The following is a 22,647-nucleotide window of genomic DNA, read 5'->3' on the forward strand; positions in this document are numbered from 1 at the left end:
TGGGTTGGACTTTGTGTTACTTATACTTGGTGTACAATCATTGAAATCACTGTGACCTACATTATTAGTGACTAATCCACTGATTTTGGAGAATTTACTCTAGCCCCACCTACGTCATGATTCAACCCACTGTATTAAGTGAAGTCAACCATTAACTTTCATTCCAAATTAAAAATCAATTCACTCTGTGAATACATTCTTTTTGTGCACCACTGTCATTTATTGCTTGTTTGCATTATTCCATCAAAGCTTCAGTTGCTGCAGTCAGCTCGTGGTGATTCTGATTATAACATGATAGACTTAAGCCAATTTTTCTCTATACATGAGGAATATTCCTTTTCTGTTTACTGTGCTGTAACATGGGTTGTGGCATTTCCAATCTGCTTATTGACAGAATCCTGCCATCAAGAGTGATATATACAGGGCGCTTAACTTTCTAAATACGTAACATTTTGTCGCTTCATAATTCTGCTTTTTTTATTTGACTGCATTTGGAAATTATCATTTTCAAAATTCCACTTGTTTCTATGACTGAAACTGCATTAATAACTGTATTAACCTTACTTTGGTTCAGTTTTCTTTATACAAAGACACTTTACTAATCATTTGATATGCAGATAAATTAAATAAAGTCCTGGGTAGATGAAGCATGTTGATAAAACAGATGGTTTCCTGTATAATCGCATTAAACAAAACCATGTAAACTTCACAGAATGCCACTTAAAACTATATTAAGATACAGAACAGTTGTAAGGAGTCATGACATTTGTATTAATGAAATATAATTTTATGAAGTCCAGACTCTTGCTGCTACTTGTACTGGTCCTTATTAAGGTCAAGGGAATGTCTAAATCTCCAGGGCGTCATTGGCACTGATTTGCTGAGAGCAGTACACATCCCCTGCTCCTTCACTTTTTAGCAGGCCAGAATGAAACTCATTCCACAGTCCAGGAGTTCTCCGAGGACACAGAAGATAGGCACCAGTTCTCTGTCCACTTCTCCCTTTCAGAGTTTGTCATGGGCAGCAAATCTGAGCCCGAGCCCCCTTTATCTTCCTCCCCTTCCTCCTTTCAGCCCGGGTCCCACCAACCTCACCTGGACTCTGCCCCAACCCATAAGTGTGGCTCTGTGGTACTGTATCTGAGTTTTTCTCCTACTGTCTGGAGCCTCTCTCCAGTTCTCGGTGCTCGCAGACTCCCTGTCACTGGGCTCTCCCTGAAATGTGCCAACGGGCATTGGGGCAGCACAGGTGGCCTGCTTGCTCAACTGACTACCATTATTTTAACTGACTTTCAGGATGCAAACTCTTGTATCATTCAGAAACAATAAAATCACAATAAATAATATTTTAGATTTTAAAAGTACCAACTAAAAATTCATCAGGATCCTTCCCAGGAAGAAGGTAATTATAATGATTGACACCTAGATGCTTTACAGAGTACTATACTGTATATTGGAAATGGGGTCACAGTTCCAAAGGTAATTGTGAACCAAGAAATGCCAGAATATATATATATATATATATATATATATATATATATATATATATATATATATATATATATATATATATATATATATATATATATATATATATATATATATATATATATATATATATATATATATATATATATATATATATATATATATATATATATATATATATATATATATATACACACACACACACACACACACACACACACACACACACACACACACACAGGGCAGTGCAACAGTTTATCTTGATTTATCCATAAAGGATACAAGCGAAACTGAAGCAGGCCAGCTGCCATCTTTCTTCCACTATCACCACCTGGAATGGCCAGTGGAAAAGGGCTGTAGGAGTGTAGTCCATCCCCTATTTCTGCTGATTCCCTACTTCATCTTTTGTGACAGCGCTAGGGCACAACTATGAAAGCAGCAGCTGCTGAAGAAAGCCCATTGTGTCCCAGTTTCCCCTTGTCATCTCCACCCCACCCCCTTTACAAATGTTGTAGCTTTTTTAAAAGGCAGCGGTATTAAGAATCCTGAATGGGCCATAGTAGAGTTTGCCATTGGTAACTCCACTGCCATAAGATTTCCCTCTCAGATATTAGTTAAAATTTCTTCTAGTAAAGATCTGGTAATAGTGCCTTAGCTTCTCTCACAAAAGAACTCTTCCGTTGCCCAGATTCCCTTCCGGATGACCTTTTGATAAGGTTTGGCAAAACCCTAGCACACATGTGACTTTTATGCTTATTAACTTGGACTGTGTACACAGTGTAGCCAAGCTGGAGAGGTGGCTTTCAGCAGTCGCTGTGGCAGTGTTCTGCAAATAGTAAGTGTAACAGATGGATTCCCCTTACTTTCATGGCCTCCCTTTCAAGAGTTCTTCAGCAGTGCAGACAAAATTGCTCCATCTGTCAGGTAAAGCAGCATGTTTAAAATCTCCAAACCATAGGTTCCAGACTAATCACTACCCATGCCATCTGTATGGAGCTCTCTCCTTGCCATCTAAGTTGTTCCATTGAATTTCTAATTTTTTTTACTGTGTTCCAGTATCCTCCAGCAATGTCAGCATTTTTTTCTGACATCGAACACATAGCATTTATTTTATTTATTGGGTTTAAAGTTTGTGTTTCCTTTTAGGATCTCAAGGTCCCATACATACTTCTCCCCCATTTTGTCTTTTCAAAACTCTGAGAGGTAAATTAGTCTGAAAGACAGTGAATGGTGCAAGGTCAAACCGTGAGTTTCATCATTGAATAGCGTTTTGAATCTTGATTGTCTAGTAGTAACCATTATGCCATACTGCCTCACTCAAGCCTTCCCCATTGCATCTTTGCCTAATTTGCTCTTTCCCCCTTTTTTATTTGTGTAAGACCAATTGTACACACTGTTATTTAAAATATTCATGTATGTTTATATGTATTTTTAATTTGCTATTCTGCTCTTCCTGCGAAATCTTTAGATACGATTGTGCTGTAAACAGATGATGTGATCACAGTGATAATGTGGGGCTGCTGGAAACACTGTTCGTGTGTTCAGTGCATATTTCTAGACATCCTTGTACTGAAGCATGTAGGCTAAAGTTGAGAAGGCCAAATATTTTCAGGGAGGAACTCAGAAAAATATATCTTGGCCATGAAGCTAGAGGAAAGTCTGTGACCTTTCTACAGCCAGTGTTACTGTCAAAGAAGAGACAAAAAACCCAACAAGGCTCAACTTACTTTGCCAAGAACACATCTGGTTTGAAGATCTTTTAAAAATACATTGTTCAGAGGCAGATAACTTGGAGCATTGGTGATACAGTCCTACAAATTGAAACAATGCAACCTATTGGTGTTTTGATAACACAGCTGCATAAAATATGCCAGATTGTTTCTGCTGTGTTGTGTATAAGTTGCTGTGCAGTGGCCCAGCTTTTTCCCCTCCATCCTTTGTTTCTCAATGCATAATGAGAGCTGTCAATGAGGGACAGGAGGAGCTTGCCTAGATCAGTCCAGAATTTGCCCATCTATGCCCGTACTGGGTTCTCTGACTAGAGGCTCTTCAGAGGTGTTTCCCATCACCTGCTATTTGATCCATTCAACTTGGTATGACAGGGATAGAGCCTAGGACCTCCCATGTGCCCAGAAATAAAGGTCATTGGCCACCGAGCAATGGTTTCATCTAATCTGGATCTGGTTGGTCTTTGCATAGACAACAAATGTTGTGGCAGATCGATGGGGAAGGCCAGTGAGAAACAATGCACATTTTTTGTGTTGCAATGTGGGTAAAATGACAACTGTCTAGCTAGCAAGGAAGGAACTAGTTGTTGTTTCTCATCAAGTTGCTTCTGATTTCTGGTCACCCTATGAATGACTGAATGCCATAGGACCATATTACTTACACCCCAACTTCAGGTCTTGTAAAGTAAATGCTGTGGCTCCTTTTATTAAGTCAACCCATCTCTCTTTTTCTGAGCTACAGATGACTCAGACACCTATTTCAGGGGTGGGGAAATGTAGCCCTCCAGATGGACAGAAATAGACATCAGGTGTAGCTAGTATAGGCAACAGAGATTAATGGTGGGAATTATAGTCCAACAACATCTGAATGGCCATCTGTTCCCCACCCCTGCTTTGTTTGGAGCCTTCTTTATTTCAGTACCAACTCCCAGCCCCTTCCTCATAAAGCACACCACGGCCTACTGCTGGTATCTCCATCTTGACCTCCACATTCCCAACTAGTGCTTCGTTCTGTCTTACACCTCAGTTCTTCATGTTGCTTGTAGGAGTTTAATTATTTTATTTATGCCCTAGACTCTAGTTACGCTTCTTTCTGCTTGTTGGTCACTTTGCCTGACTTCAAAATGAAGCCCTGAAACTAAGCAGAGCTTTATGTTGTTGTTGTTATTTTTAGCTGCTGCTGCTGTTTTTGTCATATGGCACTTCTTATTTCTCAGCTTTTTTTGGTATTTGGAGGGTCGACTAAAAGTTCAATCCTAAAAATTAGGAATGAAGACCTAAAAATGTGTAGGTGAGATGACATGTTTGTAAAATCACTGATTCCTGGATTCTAGGAAGCACATTAGTAGTAGCAGCTGCTATTGCTGCTGTCATTGTTATTGGAATGCAGCTCTCAGAATCCCATATTGAACATTATTTGGGATGATGGTGGTGCACAGCTTTGCTTGAGCTACTTCAATCATGACCCACTTTTTAAGGAACATAGCAAAGAGTAAAAAAGTTGTTCTTTGGAGAACAGCACCCATTCAGAGCCACAGTGAATTTATATACTTGTGACCTGTCTCAAAAGCCTGTGTCATGTGCCCCCATCTCATATTCATACTGGCTAGGTTACAGTATTAATATGCAGAAACAAGGTTCCACATGTGTATTTCCAGCAACAGCTGGTTTCTGTCCTGATTCAACAGCTGGGCCTGTACAGGGTATTGCTCATAGTTATCAGCTATTTGGAAATTTTTAGTCCTTTCTTCCTCTGCCCCCACTCCACTGCAAACAGCTGATTGGCACAATAGCTGCTTTTCTAAAAGAACTACGTGCTTGCGGTCCTGGTTGCTGTTTATGCACACAGAACAGGGACATAGCATTCCAAATCCTTAAGGCCTGGTCCAAAGTGTATATCCAGTGTTTTTGAGTCATCATTTGCTAAATTGAATTGGTGAGTTGTGTTAGTGCTTGTTACAGCAGTGGTGAAGTGCCTCTGTGTCTGCATTTGAGCAATAACTGAATTTTCCCCTGTGTGTATTTTTTACCTTTCAATTTTCTGTGACTTCACTAGTGACTATTTTCCTTCTTGCACACAATACAACCATTTGTGAAGATACCCATATTATGGTGTGGTCCCCGGTTGTTCTGGGGTAGCTCTGGGCTGTTTTGGTTCTGTTTCCCCTCCCCCCCCATATTGTTCTTCACATATAAGGGATTTGTTTTTGGATATATTGAGGTGTATTGGGATGTCGTGATACTGCCTATCCCCACACAAGTAGAATTACTCTCTGAATATTCACACCCAACACAGATGTCCCTCCCCTTTTACCTCTCTTCTTTGGCTTTTCCCACCTCCTAAACTCCTTCCTATCTTCCCTTCCTGCTTTATCTATCCAAGGGGTGTGCAGGGGTAGACATGACTAGCAGCAAACTGCTCATAAGGAAATGTCATCAAATACCTACAACCTATGTGGATCAGGATGAAAAAACACAGTAGTGGGATCCACATAGAGTGGTTGGAAGACCAAATGGGCGGGGTATAAATTAAATTTAAATAAATAAATAAATAAATAAATAAATAAATAAATAAATAAATAAATAAATAAATAAATAAATAAGCAAGCAAGCAACCAACCAACCAACCAACCAACCAAGCAACCAACCAAGCAACCAACCAAGCAACCAACCAAGCAACCAACCAAGCAAGCAAGCAAGCAAGCAGATTGTGTTTTGGAGGCTGTAGCCTCACTATATAAGTTTGGCTTTCTTAGGGATATTCTAGGTTCTTCTTTTGAATTTTCTTTTTTAGAAATACTTGTAGTAAGCTTCAATGGTCATTCTACATACAGGAACACATGTTGGCAGCCATACGCTAAAGAGTTGCACACTGTGTTATAAACATCCTAAGTTTTAAGATGATGATGATGATGATGATGAAAAACACTAGGCACAGTCAATCAAAATTATAAAAACATTGACTAGTAGATGTATACTGGTACATATAACAGGTGCCTGTTTTAAACAAAAACCTAAGTATCTATTAAATATTGGAGCAGTATGTATGCTGCTGCTAATATTGCTGTTTGTTTGTTTGTTTGCTGCTTGTTTTGTAGCTCTGATGGTGTTATTTCTGAGATCTGCAACTACTTATAATACCGTGTGAAACCTCTTGATATTGTTCCCAACACTCCAATGATTACGGGGACCACAGAAGTGTGTTTCGTCCACAAACGAGATGTTTCGATTGCCAGGTTTCTGTAGTTGGTTAGTTTTTGCAATTCTTTATTTTCAACTCTGGCATCTCCTAGAACTGCAATGTTAATGCTCCAGACATTTCTTCAATCTATTATTCCTATGTCTGGTGTGTTATGTTCAAGGTCTCTACCCATTTGGATTTGGAAATCCCACAAGATCTTGACTTCCTCATTTTCTGACACCTTCTCCACCTGATGTTCCCATGGGTTTTTGGAGGCTGGCAAGTTATATTTTTTGCATAATGACCAGTGCACTAATTTTGCCACTCTGTCATGTCTAATTTTGTAATCTGTTTCTGCAATCTTTGGACACTGGCAGATGAGGTGCGACACAGTTTCATCCTTTTCTTGGTAGAGGCCACATTTGCTGTTAGCACTACAGTAATTTCTTGGACCTTAGCTTTCGTCATGTTGGTTTGGAGTGCTTGTTCTTGAGCAGCAAAAAATCAGCCTTCAGTTTCTTTCTTAATGGTCCCCAGTTTTAGCTATGCCCATGTTGAATTATGATCATGCCTTTCATCAATATTTCTTAGGTGTTGTCCATGCAGTGTTTTATTTTACCAACTCTTTAATTTATTTTCAATTTTTTTTATATATTGAGCCTTTGTTTCTGTTGATTTCAAAATATTCTCCATTTTCACTGCTTTCAGTACTTTTCCCTACTTGTACTGATAAAATCATTTAGGCTTCTTTTTTTCCTCTTCTACTGCCTGCTGTATTTGCAGTAATCCACAACCTCCAATTTTTCATGGTAAATATAATCTGTCCACATCACTTTTTAGATGTAGTGTGGGATGAATGTTCATTAGTTTCAATTTTTTTATCCAATTCTTCTAATATATTTTGGGTCCGATCTATTATTTCAGCTGGGTATCTAATTAATTGGCCGATAATTACTGTGTTCATAGCCTTTTTGATGATCTTCTTTTATCAAAAATGTGTGGCCTGTTGTCATCTAATCTTCAATTGTAGAATTTTGAAGTGGTTAAATAGCACTACTGTACATTGATGCTTTGCAAAGACAGCGGCGGTGGGGGGTCGCTTGGGTTCCCCTTCTCTCCTCTTCCTATTCCTGGTACAGATAAAAAGGCAAGGCAGGACAGATGTGCCCCCTGGGCTGTAGTTTGGAGACCCCTGCTTTAGCCAAAATCCATGCAGCTCATCCGGACTAGGTGCACTCCAGTTTTTCACAGTCTTTACTTTCTTTTTAATCATTTCAGTTTCATTTCATATCATCCATTTGTTTTCCTTGAGTTTCTTTACAAATGTCTTTAATTCATGAAGTTTTTGTTATGTCCTGTTGGGCTTCCCAAATTTCTTTCCAAAATTTTAGAGCATCATCTTTACATGGACCTAAATTTTTTGCTCTCATTTTCTCTTAGTGATTTACAGAATAATTGTTGGTTATTTTGAAATTGTGTGTTTTCTATATAGTGTTTCAAGTATCCATCATATCTTTCAGTTTTGTTTGCTGTAGCTGTTACTCACTGTTTTAACTCTTCCATAATTTCAAACAATTATTTATCTTTCTACTGTAGGTCATATATTTTGCATAGTCTTACTTTTTCATTTTTAAGTTTTGAATCTTTCAAGTTTTAAGTTGCTAATATTTGCACGTACTTTGTTTAATTTTTTTTTCAGCAGAATTTTCCATTTTGGAGTGCCAGGAGTTTCCTTTTTTTAATTATTTTTATTATTTATATATATATTTTTGAAGCTTGTAACCAAGTTCCATGGTTATTATGGCAGCTGTGCTATAAATGAACTGGTTTATTTTCTTTAGCATGTTAGTTGGGATTGTTCTGATTACTACATTTGTGTCTTGCAGTACATCTTTTCCTGGTTTACTTTGTAATTAGTGCATAATGGGGAGCTTTATCTTTCTGTGTTTTTGCTAATATGGATTACTATTTTTTTTCCGTCAGTGATGTCTGCCATTCTGTTAACTCATAAATTCTGGGTTGTTCTATAAGTTGTTCCTCTGTTGATACATTTTCTTCCACTATTGCATCTACCTCTATCCTTCATTTGTCTTCCATATTATGGTTATTGTTTTGTGTTGATTTTTCTTTTGCAACCTTTTCTAGTTCTTTCAGTTCCAGTTCTAAAAACACTTTACTCCTGATGATAACCCTTATTTGGTCCCTTGGTTATTGTTCAGTTATGTCACTATTCAGGTGTTTCCTTTTCCAAATTTCCATCATTCTTTTTTTTAAAAAAAACACAGTTGGGTTTGCCTCATAATAGCATTTCATAATTACTCGATTTTCGGTGAGAGTCCAATTTTTGCGTTTACGTTGTTCCAGTAGCTTTGAAGCAGCCTATCCTGGTTCCTCAACAGGGTCTGCTGAGCCGTGCAGCCCATTTGTCACCAGATGTCCAGGGGCTATAGTATCTGACACAGTCCTTGTTGACCCAGGAGATGACTGATCTGATATGGATTTCTGTTTATTTCCTCTCATCATAATTGATGGTAGGTGGACACAGTTGGTCTAGTGCAGACTGTGGATTGCTAATGTTGGTGACATGGCTTGTGTGTGGATTCCTGCCCCATACACCATTTTAGCCCATGTGTAGTCAGGCAATTGCATGCCTTGTTATCCTATTGTTGAGCTGCACACTTTATTCTTCCTTCCAGAATGCAAAGCCATTGGGACAACTAGCAAGCATGGGGCATTGTTACAATAGTAACAGTATTATTTGTTCATTTTAATAAAACTTCATAATTGCAAATGTATTAAACTACTGTACATCTATTTAGATTCTAGCTGTTGTGCTCTGAGTTGCCACTGCTTCTTCATGCACCACCACCCCACCCCAAGGTTCTCCTATCCTGGATGAGATGCATTATCTTGATCCATTTCAGTCTGGCTTCAGACCTGGTTATGGGAGAGATTGCTTTGGTCACCTTGGTGGGTGATCCACGCCAAGAAGTGGACAGGACGTGTATACTCCTGTTGGTTCTGCTAGACCTCTCACTGGCTTTTGATACCATTGACCGTGTTATCCTTCTGGGCCATTCTCACTGGGATGGGGTTCGGAAGCACTGTTTTATGGTGCCTCTGGATCTTCCTGAAGAAGACAACTCAGAAGGTGGTGCTGTGGGTCTCCTGTTCAACATCTTGGCTACTGGCCTGAGAGGTCCGTCATGGTTCTTGTCTTTAACATGTACAGGAAACCTTTGAAAGAGTTTATTTGCAGTCCTGGGGTTCGGTGCCACCATATGCAGAAGACACCCAAGTCTATCTCTCCTTGCCATCTAAATGCTAGGAAACTCTTTCGACTCTAGGGTCTGGTGACCTGATAAGGGAAAATAAATTGAAACTTAATCCAGGCAAGACAGAGATGCTCCTGTTCAGTTGAAAGGCAGATTAAGGAACAGAGAAGCAGCCTGTGCTAGATGGGCTTACACTGAAACATAGTCGCACCGCTTGTGTGTATTCCTGGATTTATCTCTGAGACTGGAGTTTAAGCAGTAGTCAGGAGTGCATTTGCACAATTAAATACAGTTCACCAGCTGCTCCGATTCCAGGAGAGGTCCAATCTGGCCACGGTGCTACATGCCTTGGTTACATCTCAGCTGGATTACTTTAACACACTCTATGTGGGGCTGCCTCTGGAAAGTGTTTGGAAACTTCAGCAGGTCCAAAATGTGGTAGCCAGATTACTAATGGGCTGGTTACAGGCATCACATAACACCCTTGTTAAGGAGCTCCACTAGCTGCCAATCCACTTCCGGGCATAATTCAGAGTACTGGTTTTAACCTGTGAAGTCCTAAATGGCTTGGATCCAAGGTATCTCAAGGATTGTGTCTCCCTTTATGAGCCTGGCTGGGTGTTAAGCTCATCAGGGGAGCCCTTTCTCTCAGTCCCACCATCTTCACAGCTTTGTTTGGTGAGAACAAAGGAGAGGGCCTTCACATCCCTGGATTTTTCCTATCAAACCTGACTGTGACAGTGTCCTAACACTGTTGTTATATGAGTGTACTTACGTTTCAGAGGGTTTTATATTAAGTGTTCTTTTCCACATCAACCTTGAAAAGAACTATTCTCATGCTGTCTATGTGAGATTGTTGTTAATATCTTCAATGTTCTCTTGCAGGTTAATGAAATCTACCATGATGAATCCTTAGGTGCCCACATTAATGTTGTTTTGGTGAGAATCATCATGCTGAGCTATGGGAAAGTAAGTAGATTTTTAATAACAGGACCAAACATTTATAAATTTTATTTTACAGACAGTGGCTTGTAATTCTTTTGTGACCCATTCTGCAGATTTTACGATCATCTTTGTTGGCATCTCATGGAGCAAATGTGAACAGAACAGTTTATGTCCAGCATTACATTGGTGATATACCTGTACTTGTGTGGTAATTTGTAATTCCATTTGTAATTCCCAAACCTCTGAAAAAGTTGGCATGACTTTCTGCAATAGAGAGGAGGACTGCTGAAATTGGGAACCTTGCATGAGCAGTACAAGGTTCTTTGAACATATTGCCTTGTAGGAACTTGCCTTCTACTAGTGCAGTGTTGGTCTCCCCCATAATAGTTGGCTGAACATGGTTTTGTGACACACTGAAAATTGAGAGCGAGAAGGAAAAAGGCCAGCATACCATTGGGGGGAAATGTTGTTTCACTGGAATGACTCATTGTATGAATTGTATGAATTCCAGTAATGAGTTGCAACTAGGGTAGGCCCATTGAATCCATTGCACAGTGCTGACCATTTGAACAATAAAAAAAGAGTCTAATGGCACCTCTAAAGACAAATGAGTTTAATTTGGCATAAGCTTTCGTGGACGATGAGCTTCCTTCATCAGATGCAGTCTTAAAATATATACCAAATAAAACTTGTTAATCCTGAAGGATAGCACAATGTTTTTACTGCAAGAGACTAAATCAGACACTCCTGTATTATTTATTTTTTTAATAATATTGACTGCATATTTCTGGTACACTTTTTTATTTTTATTTTTAAAAATTAGAGATAAGGTAAGGAGTACAAAAGTTAGAGGGGGATATGGGGTGAAAAAGAGGGGAAGGGAGAACACAAAATGTACTATCCAATCTGTTTGTTCATGTTGCTATATGAAGTTGACTTTTGCCTTTCTACAATTTGATTGCCCTCCAGGTTTCAACTTACATTCCTGGAAAGATTTTTTTTAATTGTCACCTCTGTCATTTATCTGAATCATCAAAATAAATGTAGTTGTGAAAAGCCTTTAACTGAAAATATTAGCTTTGAAATAAAATATTGCAATAAGAATTATTATTGTTGTTGTTGTTGTTGTTGTTACTGTTACTGTTTATTATTATTATTATTATTATTATTATTATTATTATTATTATTATTATTATTATTATTATTATTATTATTATTATTATTATTATTATTATTATTATTATTATTATTATTATTATTATTATCTATGTTATGCAGGAAACTATTATTACAACAAGTATTTTTGTAATTGCTATATTGTTGTTGTTTAGTTGTTTAGTCATGTCCAACTCTTCGTGACCCCATGGAGCAGAGCACGCCAGGCCCTCCTGTCTAGATATGCTATTTTTCTTCCAGAATAACTGCATTTTGAATGGTCTCTTGCATAATTTTGAGGCATAAAGGAATATTCTACTGTTTATACTATATCATATGTTTTTGAGGATTGTCTTTTGTGTTGCATATCGACAAGTTTCTCAATGGTTAGGGGATTGTATTAATGCCACACATTCTGTTCAGTGTGTCATTTAATATTACCTAGCACAATCAAAGAATCATATACGTGAGTTCATACTACTAACAGGATCACCAGAGATTTCATTATTAACCCAAGTGACCAAGTAAATGGAGCACCAAAAATATTTAATGAGATGAAACTGAAGTGAATTTATGCATGATAAAGATTACAGATACTATGACACATTTTGGCTGTATTGTACTGATTCCAGAATGTCGGAGGGGAATACTTTAAGCCCCCTCGTAGCAGATGTGTGTGCTCCAAATTTTGAATCCATTGCTAGCAAAGTATTAGAGACTTTATTGTATGTTGTTCCTTGCCTTTGAAGGCTTCTGGATGGTGTGTCAAAATACAGTTTGGTCCCTGAGTGATCTCCCAGGATGACGAGGTTGACCATCAATTCCTGAACTAGCCTGATTGTCTTCAGTTTAGAGTGGCAGTTTTATTAGTGCCTTCAAGGTCACAGATCATGACAAGGGCTTGGTTTCCATTTTCAGTAATCCTCTGCACATTCTTAACTGCAGCATATTTTTTTAAAGAAAAGCCTTTCATAATCCACAATGTATATCACACAGTGTACTTTAGCTGAAAACGAAACAAACTAAATGTTGAGAGCCAAAATTCTCCTTAAAATCACTAGACATTTCCAGCAAACTCAGCAGTAAGTTTTTATATGCTTATTTTTAATGAAACTTTGAATAGTTTTGTGTCTTCTTTTCCAAATTCTTAGCTTCCAACAAAATGTGTTATAATGGATTTTGGATAGAAGTAAAAGAGGCAAGTCAGCTATGCTAGAAAGCAATGTTTTGAAGGATCCAACATCCAATACCTTGTGTAAGGAATTGTTGGATACAGTGGCAGATAATACAGCAACTCCAAACAGTCAGCAAGCATTAGGCATGAGAATGTTGGATATTTTGAACTAAAAACCCATAATTCTCCATTCAGAATGTTCCAGCTGACAGACCCACATCATTGAGCAGAGGGTTGTACTCAATGGCCATATAGGCTCCTTCCACGTCGATTCTATGAAATGTCTCTCATCTGGAAGAAAGGCCTGACTGGGAAAGCTTCAAGGCTTAGCACAGGCTTAGCTCCACCCTACTTTTCTGTTCAGAAAGGAAGCTGCCTGTTGGCCTTGGAGGTTTTATCACTTATCTCTGCTTCAGTTTTATACCCTCTCTTTACATCCTCCAGCTCTTATTCCCCCGAGTCAGATTTCAACATGTGCCAGCCAGTTCTCTGTCATTTCAGAAGCCACGATAACAAATCTCTAATTTCACCACATCTTTCTTTTGGCCATCTTGCCAATCATAGTAACTGAAAGCTGTAATTTCGTATCTATTTGGAAAGAATGCTCATTATTCCTAATTAGCATTTAGGAGGAGAGAGGTCATCTCTGTAATGCCAGATTTACAAACTCTGGTGTTTTTTAAAATTACATTCAACATCTTGAATTGCATTTGGAAGCAAAAGTGGAATTCAGAGAAAGGAAATGCAGAAAGGAAATGTAATGTTGTCTGTACTACATATCTTCCCCCTTCTTTTCACCCCCATTCCAAATGATAAATCGCTTTCATTTTTTTATGAAATTGACAGCATGGCATGCATTTTGCTCCAAATGACATTACTTGTCATATTCTGTGTTGGTAATATCTTATTCTCGATATAACATTACCAATATCTATATCTATCTATGAAAGAAAATCTAATGAAATATTGTTACAAAATAATTCTCCCAACCCCTTTAAACACAAAATGTCAGTTAGCTAGTTGAGTTGTTGTTTCTGTTAATATGTGTGCCAGATGCCTGTGTGTTTTCCCCTTCTTTTCTTTTCTCTTTCATAATGTTTTAGTTCATAAGACCAAAGGAAACAATATAATTTCAGGCAACAATGCAGAGGAGATTATTTTGAAAAGGATTATTGCTCTTAGTTGTTTTAGTAGCTAATGAACACGTTTTAGATCACTTCAGACTTGAATGCTATGTCACTGCGACATTTGAATCTCAATTACATTACCAATATCTGGTTTAAAATCTAATAAGTATTCCATCCCTAGTAAGTTTCCACAAATTCTCAAGGATGGCACCAGATTTTCAGAAGGTACAGCTGGAGCACCATCTAATGGAATTGTTTTGAAAGACCTATGCTCAACTAAAACAAAGTCATTCAACCCGTTTTTTTACGATCATTCCACTAACCACTAAACAACCTTAAATAATAAAACTAATAACCTTAGAAATGCAGAGCTGGAAGGGGCTCGATCATCGAGTCCAGCCCCTGTTAAGGAGATGCAGTGGGAAATTGGAACTCCCAACGTCTAGCTCCACAGCTGGAGACCTAAGCCACTGAGCTGTCCAGCAGTTCATACTAACCCTGAACTCACTATCTGGGCATGCATTTTTAATTCATGAAAGTAAAATTAGCCATGTACAATAGGCAGGTATCAGCAAACTTGGGGCAATCCAAAGCTTTTTCAAAATCCAGACATTGTAAGGAAGAAAGCCTTAAAATGTCAGGGGAAACCTCCTCATTGACAAACCTAGTGAGGATGAACCATTCTCAGAGTACATTAAATGATGACTGGCACTCCTCACTGCAACATTTTGTTGCAGATCTCAGTAATCAAATCCTATTCTTTAAATGCTCAGTTAAAAAAAAATCTCAGCATAAATGTATCTGCTTTTTAAATTGTTGATTTCAGCAGAAACCCCACCCCCTCTTCCATATCTTATAGCAATAGAGCTAAACTCAACCTGCAGACCAAAACATTTATACATGTATGTGGGTGTTTGTTCAAGCAACAAATAAATAAATATCATCAATCCCACAACAAATAGGAAAAGTGCTAAACATATGGTGATGATGTGAGAAGACAAGTCTTTGGAGACAGATTTCCAACGCTTTTGTCTTCTGCACCCCCCACTGGACTTTAGGTGGTGGCAAGAAGCTCAAAATAGATCAAATACTGTTGGAATAGAGGAAACAGGGTTTCTTCCAACAGTCAGGAATTAAGAGACAGGCCATTTTAGGATTGAAAAATATGCCACTTTGATTGTGCTCTGGATTGCAGGAAAAAAATGAATGCAGCTCTTTTCAGGTACTGTATTAATATGTGTGATCAGTCTTCTTTTTCGGGTTGTTTTTGTTAATGACCTCGTCATCACTTTCAGATCTCAATAGAAGAGTATCAGGAATCGTTTTCAGGAGGATACAGAATATAGCACTAGTTTAATCTAGAAATTATCATGTTTATATTGCATAGGAATGGGTGAGACAATCATTCTTCTAGAGTTTTTCAACCAAAATTGGAAAATTCCTTCATAAAAGAGGCAGAAAGAACTTGAGATGGATCAAATTCATAAGTGGAAGGAAGTGAAACTGAGGGAAGGAAAGTTGTTGTCTTTCAGGAGGTGGTGATGCTGGCAGGCTGGATTTGATATAACTTTTTTTAAAAATGGGCTATATTTTGATGTTTTAAATAAAAAATAAAAATCTTTTTTATTTAAATCATGATTTAAATCAATGTGATTTTTAAAAAATCAATGTGATTTTAAAAAAAAACACCATTGATATTCGTCCACCCTGGCTGGCAGTGCACCAAACACAATTGTGATTCAACTAGCAGTTCCACACCCATTGATTGATTGATTGATTGATTGATTGATTGATTGATTGATTGATTGATTGATTGATTGAGATTATATGCCACCCATTTAGACATAGTCTACTCTAGGCGGCTCACAAATGTGTAATAAAAACAATTAATATAAAGTAATGGTTTCCTACATTAACACAAAACAGAATAGATAAAGAAGGAGAGAGAAGTATGAACGATCTCCAGTTGCAGACCTGCTGAACATGGGTGGGGACACAGCCACCTATGCCCAAGCTGACTCATGCACTATCCGCTATCCATTATCTTGGTCTAATCATGGTTTCCTATAATTAAGAAACAATATTCAATTGAAGCTTTAGTTTAATATGAGTTGAGGTTTTTCATCAAGTGATTCCTCTGTGGACAGATTTTAATCCCAAAGTTCTAAATGAATAATATAAAAAAAAAACATTGGAAATGTTTAGTAAGAAGAATAAGCTCTGATTCTGTCCAGGCTTATAGGGTGAAAAGATGTGGCATAGTGGCCACAAGATGTACAATAAACACAGAGGATCAAGAAGTAACATTTATTCCAGATTATCAAACTGTCGGGATTTAAACATCAAAAGAAAACAAAAAAGTGAAGATGGGCCCCCCAGTTATCCACATAGACCAGGGAAGAACATTTCAGCCATCAGTCTTCCTAACCAACTGTGGCACCTATGAGTTTCTGGCAGCAGTAGGACCTAACAATATGTGCTTGTGTCTATTCAGCCAAAATTTAAGAAACCTTTTTTTCCCCATGGAAAAATAAAGAATGTTTTCTGAAATGTTGTTTTCTGAATGATTTGGTCAGAGTAGGTACCATAGATCAGGGGTAGAATATATGGTATCCATTAAGAAGGTTCCAGTTTCAAAAACAAGGCATCTCCAGATGTTGCCAGAGGCTCCTCTTTGCCTGGAAATACTGGAACACTGCTGTTAGTTATAACAGAAAGCTGCTATAGTTCCCAGGATGATCACATTCACCTGTGGAAAGTCCTCCTGTGGAGCAGCCTCTGCACTTGAATCTTCTTGAAACCCCAGGAGGAAGAACCCTAGTACTGTACAGATATCACTATGGTACAACCTCAGTAATCCACCAAGAATTGCAAGTGTTATGGTATATTTGAACCAGTGTTTCTTTGGGACCATTAGCATGATGACAGTCAAGTTGATTCTGACTCATGGCAACCCTTTCCAGTGAATGCTCTGAAATGGTTTACCATTCCCTTCTTCTGGGACTATGCAGCTTACACATGGCTGCACACGCTGACTCTGATCATATGAGGCACAGTAGGGAATTGAACTTCCGTCCTCTGGCTCCGCAACCAGATACCCAAACCACTAAGCTATCCATCCAGCTCACAACTAGTATCCCACAATTCAAAGTTTCTGCTCACACTCACAACAAGCCACACTTAAGAGAGAGGACACTGCCTCAAGACTACAAATCTCAGCCTCCCTTACCACCGCCCACACTGACTAAGGCTGATGAGATTTGGCCAGAAACATCTGAAAGACCTCAGGTTCCCCGCTTTTACTGATAACTTTTTTTTTTTTTTTGTTTCAAGGCCACTGAAATTCACTGTACCACTGTCAGTATGGTGGCAGTCCCACTGCCCATAGGCACGTGTGGTGACTCCCAACTCAGTTGACTACCATAGGTGCTCCCTTGTCCCATCCAAAGCCAGTGCAAACATTTGCCCACAAATTTGTCAGAATACGATTGCCAATAGAATCTATGTGAGATTCAGCTCCCAGTATTCTCTTAGCAAGGTTTGTCACTGACAGGTTCTTGGTTTCTACATTTTTGTAACCCTGTTGACAGAAAGGATCAGGCAGTACATGTGGATGAGGTGGGTAATAAATATAATTCTATGGACAAAATCCTTTTGCATAACTTTATGTTGGCGTAACCTGATCGGGCATCAGAAACACTTAATTTGGACTAATGGAATGCTTCCTTATCCTTCCCCCCCTCTTGCTTCAGGTTCTAAGGTTCCTAAGGCTCCCTTTTGCCCTAGCGAAGCCTTTGGGAGCCCCCAGATGTGAGGAAAGGGAGCCTTTAATAGTAAAAAAAAATGGCTGCCAGATTGCTGCAACCATTTTTTACTTCCTGAGCCTTCCCTCAGTAATATCTGATGTTTTACTTCAGGTTTTGCTTTCCAGATTCTTACCGCCAAATGCCGTAAACCATTTGTACCATGATCCTTTCTGTATTTATCCCGTGCCAGACTTCTCACTGGTTCCAAATGAGATAAAAATCTGAAAATAACATGTTCTCATGAGTGCAGAAATTAAATTAAATTCTACCATATTATTTTAATGGAAGATATCTTAATGTGAATTCAGTTAATTAATCCCAATTATATATCTAATCTTGTGAAAGCTTTTAGGGCAGTACCATCCATGTTTGCCAAGAATTACACATCAGCTGTTCCTTCATGTGTTACTCTGTTAAGTTCTTCCAGATCTTTGTTAGATTTCTGTCTCACATACTCCATACTGTTTTCTTTGAAATTGGCAACTGCATTCCTGTGTCCAAATATTTAACTTTCTTTTTTTTTCTTGGCATGTTTTCTTTTTTACTCTATTATGAAGACCACAGAATGATAGGGAGGTATGGCCATAATTCTTGTTATGATAACATTGTTGTCCTGGAAACTTTAGTTTACAAGGAGATGGCAAGAGTTCACATTTCTTAAAAATGTTGGAAGATACTAGATGTTACAATTAGTCATTTATTTTATAACATCTGCAGTAAGTACAGTAAATTGTCATAAGTTATAGTGAATATATTCAAAGAATACTCAGTGTGTGTGCGTTAAGGAGCTGGACCTTATATGCTATACTCTCTTTCATCCACAAGGTTTTCCTTTGACCTCACTTGCAGGTTATTAACCATTATGTGACCTAAGCCATGATAGTTCAATGGGGGGGGGTCATACCCTGTTATAAAAATCTCTGCCCTATGGATCACTTTCCTGAGATGTTTTTGGAACTAGGTCTGTGTTGAATAGACATGTTTTGGAGATCTTAGAAAAGTAGATCAAAGTGAAGGAAACACAGGGAAAGAGAGCCATGTAGCAATTATAAAGCCTCGCTTAATAGTATATCAGGACTAGTTCTGCAGTATGGTTTGTCATACATGAAAATAGGTGACATTAGAGAAACAGCGCACTGCCTTTGTTTGAAATCAGTTATTGGTCACAGATCTTCTAAGCCAAGACCCATTTAGCTGCCCTGTCTCAGTGCCTTAAACCTGCCAAAAGACCCTTCAAAACGATGGTGAACAGGATTTTCTGTTCATTAATTGCACCTGATCTGCATGCTCTCTTTATCATCTTGGTTTTCATATGGAGTGAAATCTGTTAACGTTGTTCATCTCACTGCTTGTCCAATTCCATTTTATTGTCTGCTTGTCAGCCATTTACCTTGGCATTTTTAAACCTGAACTTGCCAGAACCTAACACTGCAGATGGCTTTGGCTCACATTTTGATGAGTCCTCATACCCCAAAGACATAGGCATAGTTCAATCAGACAGCTGCAAAACCATTGGGAGATTTTTATGAAGTATGTTTCCAATGAGTGGCTAGAACTCTTTGATTAAACCACTGGTTCTTAACCTTGGGTTACTCAGGAGTTTTGGACTGCAGCTGCCAGAAGCCTTCACCACCAACTGTGCTGGCTGGGGTTTCTGGGAGTTGCAATTCAAAAACATCCAAGTAACAAAGGTTAAGAACCACTAGATTAAACACATCATTCTGAATACTTCCTTTTCGACTTGCCACTCCAGTTGATCTGATTGGACCTTACTCTGTCACCTGCCTTAGTATGGTTAACAGTCCAGCACCGCCTTTCCCCATTTCATCACAATGGCCCGCCCCTAGATCTGTGATTTTTGCACTGAAAAAGTGGGGAATGGGATGCTGCCAATGCGATAAATCAATATCCAACACAATCGGTTACTTTATTTGCCTTTCTAGTAGACAGAGCCAAAAATGCAAATACTGTACCTTTATCCATGTTTACCTGTAATGGACAGAATTCTACTGGGTATTTAGAAATTGTTGTTGCTATGGGACATCAAGTGAAAGCTGACTTATAGCGAGCCTAATAGGATTTCCAAGTTAAGTGAAGTATTGAAGGAATGGTTTTACCATCTCCACCGCTACTCCCAGTGATTTTCCACGGCAGAGCTGGGGAATCAAGCTCAGACCTCCTGAGTCCTATTTCAGGACTTTATCCACTGCACCACACTCGGTACACATTATTTATACACAGATAAGAGGAAATGTGGAAGTCACAATGGATAATTGAGGTTTAATGATGAGGCATTGGATGCATGTTGAGTGCATGGCCAACCTGATGGTGTTACCTGGTCAGTAAACCACATTGACTGCTGGGATAGTCAGGACATCTGGAATGAGGATGCTGATGACACACAACTCCAGATCTCCTTTATAACCTCTGGATGCTGCCCGGATCCTTGAGCACTGTCTTACTACAGTCTTGGAATGGACCAGTGCCAAGAGGTTCAGACTGAACCCAGACAAAATGGAAATTTTGTTCCGGGGGGGGGTGTCATTTGGATAGACTGGAATTACCCCTAGACTGGATGACATTGTCTTCCCATTTAGGGATCAAATACGTAATCTGTGCATGTTTCTGGGGCCAGCTCTGTCTTGGGATTCCCAGATGGCAGCTATGATTAGAATTGCCTTTCACTAGCTGAGGTTCATAGTACAACTCTGCCGTTACATAGATGAGGGAGCACTCAGAACATTGGTGCAGGCATTGGTAATCTCCTGGATAGACTTTCTGCTGTGCTTTCTACATGGGGCTTCCCTTGAGGCTGGCCCAGAGACTGCAGCAGGTCCAGAATGCAGTGGCCAGAATGGTGGATGGTGTGAGCAAATTTCACAACATCTCCCCAATTCTGACTCACCTGCACGGGCCACCTGCTGTGTCTAAGGTCAAGTTCAAGATTTTGATGCTCACATTTGAAGCCCTTCACAGTCTGGGAACAAGGTTCTTGTCAGAACACTTTTTTCCCAAGGTCATCTCCTCACTCCCCCAGATCCTCCCAAGCAATGCTCCTCTGCATGCGCACTTCAGAGGAAGCCAGGATATCAACTACAAGGGGCTGAGCCTTTGGGCTATCTTCACAGTGGCACCAAGACTCTGGAATCACCTCTCACTGGAGCTGCACTTGGCTGCCTCCTTCCTAACATTCAGAAAGCTTCTGAAGATGTTGTTTTACAGAGAAACCTTCCAATATAACCCTGCCTGATTTTTATGCCTTGCACACTGCCCTGTATTTGGAATCAGGCCTCTTGTTGCAACTGATTTTATCTGTTGATTGGTTTTATGTAATTTGTGTTGTATTATTTATTATAACCCAGCATAGTGCTTTGCACTAATAGGGCAGTATTCAAATCAAATGAAATATATAAATAAATAAGCAAAGGATTGTGGCCAGTAGAACAGTTTTCCTCTTCCTCTCCCCTCTCTCTCCACTCCCTACTGTCTGTTCCATCTTGCTGCAAGTTTTCCCTTATGTAAAATTGCTTTTAATTACATTGTTGTTGTTTTTTGTTGTTGTAAGCCACCTAGAGTGGTCTTAATTGATTAGATAGGCGGGATATAAATAAATAAATAAATAAATAAATAAATAAATAAATAAATAAATAAATAAATAAATAAATAAATAAATAAATAAATAAATAAATAAATAAATTGTCTTTCTACAGGAGGTGTATGGTTCCAGTATACACTGTCACCAAAAAAAGGGGGAGGTATACTGGAACTATGTATCTTTTGCAGAAAGAAGGAAGAAGAGAATGGTTGTTATTAAGAACTTTGGTAACTTCTTTGAAGGACCATATTCAAGTGTGGAAAAACCAACAAATATTACTAATCAGTGGTTCTAGTTGCCGTTGAAACTGGCAGTGCTGTGTGGTCAGGGTAAGTTCGTTTGTTTAGGTTTGAAAACCCCCTGAGTAAAGAATCTTTTAATGCAGCATAGCTGTGGGAGATAACAGAGGACCATCAAGCTGTTTTCAGCTAGAGACAGCTGGCTAGAATGTTTCGGATGTAGCAATGGAGAAATTCTTCAAAGCCAGAAGAAAAATGGAAATACATTGTGTTGGGGGCGGGGCGGAGGATAAAAGAGTTCTCTGTTCTATTGTTCATAGTTAGGGTTGGCAGTCATTTTGAGCTTCAGATCTGACATAGTAACATGGAGAGGGCGGGAAGAATCCAATTTTTGGCCTTGCCCCTAAGATGCAGCTATTAGTACATATTTTTATGGACTAATCACAATTAAAATGAATAAATGAGAGATAAATGCACAGTTGGTATTTGTTTTGGGGAGCCCAGTCCAAATTATCAGGAGGGTGAGAAAAAGATACAATTGTAGGAGGTGCAATAAAAAAAGTATCTGTTCCAAGTCCTATGTGTCCTTAATTGAACAGGACTTTGTATCATTACAGCCTAACAATTCTTGCCAGCAGGCCACAGACAACTCCCATCACACAGTGGAATAAGACACACTTGGAAATGCCAGGGATCAGACCTGGCAGTTTAAATGTTCACTGGAACAAAGATATCGTAACCTCTTGGTGGCATACCATGAGGGATTTAAAAATACCTTTGTTGACAGAAAATTCCATGGTCACAGCACCATCTCTCAAAAGGCTTTCCCCCATATTCTGGCCAGTTGTGCCTCTATTACCATCAGGAAATATCAGGAGCACATCCGCTTCTAGATTTACTGTAGTTTTAGGTAGCTGGATATGAAGGTTGGTAGT

The 22,647-nt window shown here is 38.8% G+C and overlaps 1 protein-coding gene across 2 annotated transcripts in view; it reads left to right on the forward strand.

The window, feature by feature from the left end:
- ADAMTS2 (ADAM metallopeptidase with thrombospondin type 1 motif 2) overlaps positions 1-22,647 on the forward strand; it is a 330,178-nt gene that overhangs the window by 228,119 nt on the left and 79,412 nt on the right. For both annotated transcript variants that reach the window (XM_020782724.3, XM_072990085.2), the window contains exon 5: positions 10,557-10,640. In XM_020782724.3, coding sequence (XP_020638383.3) covers positions 10,557-10,640 — 84 coding nt within the window. The remainder of the gene's footprint in view (positions 1-10,556; positions 10,641-22,647) is intronic.

The sequence above is a fragment of the Pogona vitticeps genome, chromosome 2, assembly GCF_051106095.1.
Source record: "Pogona vitticeps strain Pit_001003342236 chromosome 2, PviZW2.1, whole genome shotgun sequence".
In the NCBI taxonomy this organism is placed as follows: Eukaryota; Metazoa; Chordata; class Lepidosauria; order Squamata; family Agamidae; genus Pogona; species Pogona vitticeps.